The sequence below is a fragment of the Leucopleurus acutus genome, assembly GCF_964270905.1.
Source record: "Leucopleurus acutus genome assembly, chromosome: 16".
In the NCBI taxonomy this organism is placed as follows: Eukaryota; Metazoa; Chordata; class Mammalia; order Artiodactyla; family Delphinidae; genus Leucopleurus; species Leucopleurus acutus.
Window position 1 is genome coordinate 61,720,590 of NC_139158.1, and position 6,000 is coordinate 61,726,589.

General features: G+C 54.5%; 1 protein-coding gene across 3 annotated transcripts in view; it reads left to right on the top strand.

The window, feature by feature from the left end:
- Positions 1-4,589, top strand: part of ASXL1 (ASXL transcriptional regulator 1) — a 66,825-nt gene extending 62,236 nt beyond the window's left edge. For all 3 annotated transcript variants that reach the window (XM_082858088.1, XM_082858086.1, XM_082858087.1), the window contains one exon: positions 609-4,589. In XM_082858088.1, the coding sequence (XP_082714214.1) occupies positions 609-3,527 (2,919 nt within the window). In that variant the 3' untranslated portion in view covers positions 3,528-4,589. The remainder of the gene's footprint in view (positions 1-608) is intronic.
- Positions 4,590-6,000: the final 1,411 nt, after the last annotated feature.

The following is a 6,000-nucleotide window of genomic DNA, read 5'->3' on the forward strand; positions in this document are numbered from 1 at the left end:
TACGAGAGGCGTTCTTGAGACTGACTTGAGTATCAGGGGGATAAGGTTCTTTTCTTCCTCACTTGGTGGTTCACTCTGTTGAAGTTCTCTCTAGAGGTCATAATCCTTTGGGGTTTTAAAATCTTTTATTAGGTGGTGGTAGATTTTTTGTGTAGTGACTTACACAGTCCCACCAGAAATTAAATTTAGAAGTGTGGCATATAACAGCCCTTGAGCAGAATCTTCTCAGAATGGTGTGGTGTCTTGGACAGCCATTTTACCATGATTATTTATTTATTTATTTATTTATTTTGCGGTACGCGGGCCCCTCACCATTGTGGCCTTTCCCGTTGTGGAGCACAGGCTCCGGATGCGCAGGCTCAGCGGCCATGGCTCACGGGCCCAGCCGCTCCGCGGCATGTGGGATCTTCCCGAACTGGGGCACGAACCCCTGTCCCCTGCATCGGCAGGCGGACTCTCAACCACTGCGCCGCCAGGGAAGCCCGATTATTTCATTTTTAAGGAAAATGATTGGATTCTCCAGGCCACTAGGGTCGCGATTTAGCTTTACAGTTCCTAGGTCAGAGTGCTCAGTCAATTAAAACTGTTTTCTTACTTTTCTCTTGCAGATTCAACTTTCACGTATCAAACCACCCTGGGTGGTTAAAGGTCAGCCCACTTACCAGATATGCCCCCGCATCGTCCCCATCACGGAGTCCTCCTGCCGGGGCTGGACTGGCACCAGGACCCTTGCAGACATTAAAGCCCGTGCTCTGCAGGTCCGAGGGGCGAGAGGCCACCACTGCCATCGAGAGGCGGCCACCACTGCCATCGGAGGGGGGGGTGGCCCGGGTGGAGGTGGCGGCGGGGCCACCGATGAGGGGGGTGGCAGAGGCCTCGGCAGTGGTGATGGTGGTGAGGCCTGTGGCCACCCTGAGCCCAGGGGAGCCCCAGGTACCCCTGGAGAGTGTGCGTCAGATCTACAGCGAACACAACTACTGCCGCCTTGTCCTCTAAATGGGGAGCATGTCCATCCTGGAACTGCCGTGTCCAGAGCCAGGAGAGAGGACCTGGCTTCTCCCAGAAAGGAGAAGAGCTACCCACGACAGAGGGTTCCAGATGGCCTCAGAAGCGGGCTGGAAGATGCTTCCCGACTTCCCATTGCTCCCACTGGGGACCAGCCACGCCAGGCCTTACTCCCACTGCCCTCCAAAACCCCGGCACCTGAGCGATTAGTTGAGCAGCCTGCGTTGCATCTGGGAGGTAGAACTGAATGTGGGTCTGGTACCACTTCCTGGGAAAGGGGTAATGAGGAGCAAGGACCCACCATCCCCCTGGAGAGCAGTCCTGTTCAGGCTCTAGCGGGGGATGTTGGATTAGAAGAAGGAACCAGCCAGGCTCTAGACAGTGACAGTAATCCCACCGTGAAGGATCCTGTGAATGTGACCCCCAGTCCCATCCCTGAACCATCGTTGGCCGGTTCCCTGCAGGACAGACCATTTGATGACGGATCAGGACTTGGTGGCTCGGGCCCACCCACGAGGGAAAGTGCTACTAGACAAGAAAACTTGAAAACCGAGGCTCCCGTCTCCGCTGGTGCTGCTCCTTGGATGCCTGGCCTGTCAAATGACAAGGCAGTGGGACAGCCTGAACCCGACTCCAGAGAAGACGTCCCATCTGTTGAGCCGCAGGTTGGAGAGGAGTGGGAGAAAGCTGCTCCCCTCATTCCAGCGTCACCTGGGGGGCTGACCACTGAGGAGGGTCTGGGTCCCCCCGACAGCTCGGCTTCACTCTGGACAGTGCCATCTCCGGGGTGCGTTGCCAGCACCGGCCACGACCGCAGACAGCTGGAAGGTGGAAAGCTGAAAATCAGTGGAGACTCTGACGTGCTGAGTCCTCACAGCGAGTCCACAGACACAGCCTCTGACTTTGAAGGCCACTTCTCTGAGGACAGCATCGAGGCCGAGCCTAGTGAAGCTGCAGTGCCGAAGAGGTCCTCAGCGGTGGAGCAGGGTGAGAAACACGCTTGGAACCGCTCCACCTCACTCTCCAAGGTGAACGGTGACCTGAGTCTGGTCACAAGGACAGACGGGATGGTTGCTCCACAGAGCTGGGTGTCTCGAGTATGTGCGGTTCCCCAAAAGATCCCGGACTCCCTGTTATTGGCCAGTACCGAGTACCAGCCGAGGCCTGTGTCCCTGGGCAGGCTTGCGTCCTCGGTGGAGGCTACTAACCCCCTCGTGATGCAGTTGCTGCAGGGCAGCTTGCCCCTAGAGAAGGTTCTTCGTCCAGCCCGCGGTGGCAGCAAACCCGAATCCCCACGACTCCCACTGACGACAGAGCAGAGCCATGACGGCTCCCTGCATGTGGGATCTTTGCAAGACCCTGCGGAAAGCAGTTGTGAGGTTGGCAGTAGCAGTCCCAGTTCTTTACGAGCTTCGAAGGAGTCTCTTCTACCTGAGAGCCGTGAAGCAAGCACCGGCCTCGCCAGGCTGGAGGCCGTCCAGGCTCCTGGAGCGCCCCCAAAGATTTCCAAGCACGCCCTGAGTTTAGGCTCCCTATATCCAGTGACAAATCCAATGGCTGCCTCTGGGAAAGTAGAAGTGGATTCCAAAGAGCAGTTCTCTCCCTTTAGTTTTGAAGATCAGAAGGAAGCTGGTGACCTGTCCCAGTGCAGTAATTCAAGTGCTGCCCCAGGCACGAGTCCGGGAAATCTCACTACCTCGAGAGCCCCTTGTTTCTCATCTCCAGTTGTGGTCTCCTCGGGTCCCGATCAGGCAGGTCGGGCCCTGGGTGATCAGAACAGTGCTGGAGGCCAAGGGAAGAAGCTCTTTGGCTCCAAAAACGAGGCTGCAGCCCTTCAGTGCCCCCGGCCTGTGGAGCCAACGCCTCTGCCTGCTGATGCCCCTCCCGATTTTCCCAGCAGGAAGTTGGGGCCAAGCAAAAACTCTGTGTCTGGTGGGGTACAGACTGCCAGGGAAGACTGGGCTCCAAAGCCACCGCCTGCCTCTGTTGGCAGCATCAAGAGCGAGAAGACTTTTGGTGGGGGGCCTCCCAAGGCGAATGCAGAGAACAGAAATGTCGCGGGGCCTAGTCCTCGGGAGCTGGTGGATCACTTGCAAGGGATCCCCTTTGTCCTTGATTTGCCCTTCTGGAAATTACCCCGAGAGCCTGGGAAAGGGCTCAGTCAGCCTCTAGAGCCTTCTTCCATCCCCTCCCAGCTCAACATCAAGCAGGCATTTTATGGGAAGCTTTCCAAACTCCAGCTAAGTTCCACCAGCTTTAATTATTCCTCTGGCTCCCCCACCTTTGCCAAAGGCCTTGCCGGAAGTGTGGTGCAGCTGAGCCACAAAGCAAACTTTGGTGCAAGCCACAGCGCATCGCTTTCCTTGCAGATGTTCACCGACAGCAGCACGGTGGAAAGCATCTCACTCCAGTGTGCGTGCAGCCTGAAAGCCATGATCATGTGCCAGGGCTGTGGTGCGTTCTGTCACGATGACTGTATTGGACCCTCAAAGCTCTGTGTATTGTGCCTTGTGGTGAGATAATAAATTATGGCCATGGGAAAAGTTGTATATTTAGTGTGTGTATTTTGATAATGACGGATCTTAAATCTGTATACAGAATATCATTGATAAAATAGACTGTCTCTCTAGGCAAGAGTTCTCTTGCCTGTCCCTAAAATCTGTAGTGCTAACGCCCCTCGGCCACTTGTCGGCCTTCTGGTTTTGCTGGAAGGGTTTCCTGCGGGGCAGGTTGCTGGGCTGCCCAAGGCTGGCCGGCCAGCCCGAGCTCTTGTCACACAGACAGAGCCTGGTGCGGCGTGGGGAGCCGCCTTGAGACTCAGAGGGACTTGAAGCTGAAGCAAGAAGGTTGTGTTCTCCACCGAGGGGACTAACCTACCCGAACTGAGTAGAAATGTCAGTCTTCCACTGCCCCCTCCGTGCCGTCTTTCCTCCCGCTGTTGCTCCGGGAGTTGATGGGGAAGAAGCCAGCACAGGGTTAAAGCAACTCCCAGCAGTGCCCACCAGGGGGCTTCAGAACCTGCTGACCTCAGGGTCACAGTCGTTTGCCAGTTGGTGGAGCCAGTTTGACCTTTGGTTCTGTTGCTGAAGCCAGTTTGGGACTTGGCTGTCTCCGAATAATCCACTGGCCCACGGGAGCTTTCGGGACCTTGAATAGACCTGCTTGGACAATGGGTCGGGCATAGGATTGTCTTTCCTCCTCGTAAGTCAGGTGTCCAGACGTTTGGCAGGTGAATTTGTCTGCTCGACACCCTCTCCGTCACTTTGGACTCTGTGGGAGTGGGCATCTCCACACACCTGTGTATGTGAAAGTCATTTTACATTTCAAAGCAGTGTGTTTTTCTTATTTTTATATTTTTAACTCTTTATCCTTGGATGTATAAAGTGAACTTCTGGCTTCTGTAAGTATGCTCTCTGCACCTCTAATGTTTTATCATGTATTTATATGTTGTACACAGTACTGGCCGATTCTGTAAATGGATGTATTGTACAGAGAACACGAACGACTCTCCCTTATTTTACGTCTTCGGCATCATTGCATTAAAGTGGTGTCATTGACTTCTCTCCACCTGTGTCAGAGCCACTGCGTGCTGTGCTGCCCGACGTGAGGGGTGGAGTGATTGATTTGGGACCTGCCAGTTGGCCCGGTGCCCTGTCACCGGTCAGCCGGTGGACCTGCTGCACTGGCAGAGCCACGGGCAGCCCGGCTGCTCGCTGCTGGGCGAATGCGTCTTGCTCCTCATCGCTTCTCCTCCGACCTTCACTGGCGGCTCGCCGCCACATGTGACAAATCACCACCACCAGTGTCAAGTGCTTCTGGATTCAAGGGTGAGTGACCTGGGCAGCCCCCAGGTGGGCCTTCTGGACCTGGCTCCGGGCTCCCCACCTGTCAGCAGTACCTGGGAGCACGCTTTCCTGGGGCCACAGGACTCCACTGGACATACTTTTGACAGCAGGTTAAGGAAGAAACAGCTATGCCAGCTGCCAGCCTCTCTCCCAACACGTTTCCAGCAAGTAGATGTCTCCATAGCTGTGTCACCTCACCCTGCTTCCTGCCTTATTTCTTGTTCCTCGACTTGTGAGTTGAGCATCTTCCTTGTTGAACTTAGGTCTCCCTGTGTGAGTGCGTCTGTGTGAGCTGTAAAATTGGTATGACTTCAGCAAGTCTCATTTCATCCGAAAGGTCTTTTCTTTCCCCCACTTTTCATCCATTGTGGCATTTCTGTCATCTGAAGCATGAGTGGGAAGTTGGCAAAGATGTGGTGGTGATTTAAATGCAGTATTGGCCAAGTCCAGGTTGTCAACTTCAAGAGTCTGTTTACCAAAGACAGGGAGCAGAGGCACAAGCGTGTTTGACCCTCTTCCTCCTTCTGCTGTGACCTTTGGGGCCACCCTAGGGGACAGTTGGAAACTGGTCCGCCAGGGAAAGCACTGCTCTTGTATGTCTCTGTGGTTTTGGAAAAATAAACCTGTACAACCTGCACGTGTGGTCTCGGTCATCTTCTGCGGCCGCCCTGCTGGGCTGGGAGGAAGGTTAGGTTGGGAGGCAGACCCTGGCTCACTTCACCTCGGCGCTGGAGCTGATTTTCTAGTCTGTGGAGTTTTTGTTTCGTTTGATATAGACCATTTTTTAAAGTCTTTATTGAATTTTGTTACAGTATTGCTTCTGTTTCATGTTTTGGTTTTTTGGCTGCAAGGCTTATGGGACCCTAACTCCCTGACCAGGGATCGAACCCACACCCCCTGGGGTCTTAACCACTGCACCGCCAGGGAAGTCCCTCATGTGTGGAGTTCTTTTGAGACGTTGGTCCCAAAGGTGCGACTTGTCAGTGTTGCTGGTCTTCATCAGACTGAGCATGACGTGGCGAACTTACCCATTTATCCACCATGTGGACTGGAAGCAAAATCTCATGAAAACGATGGGGGTCCTTTTCGCCTGAGAATCGAAGCCGTGAACTATGCCGTCCCTCCACAGCTGCTCATCCCAACCGCCTTG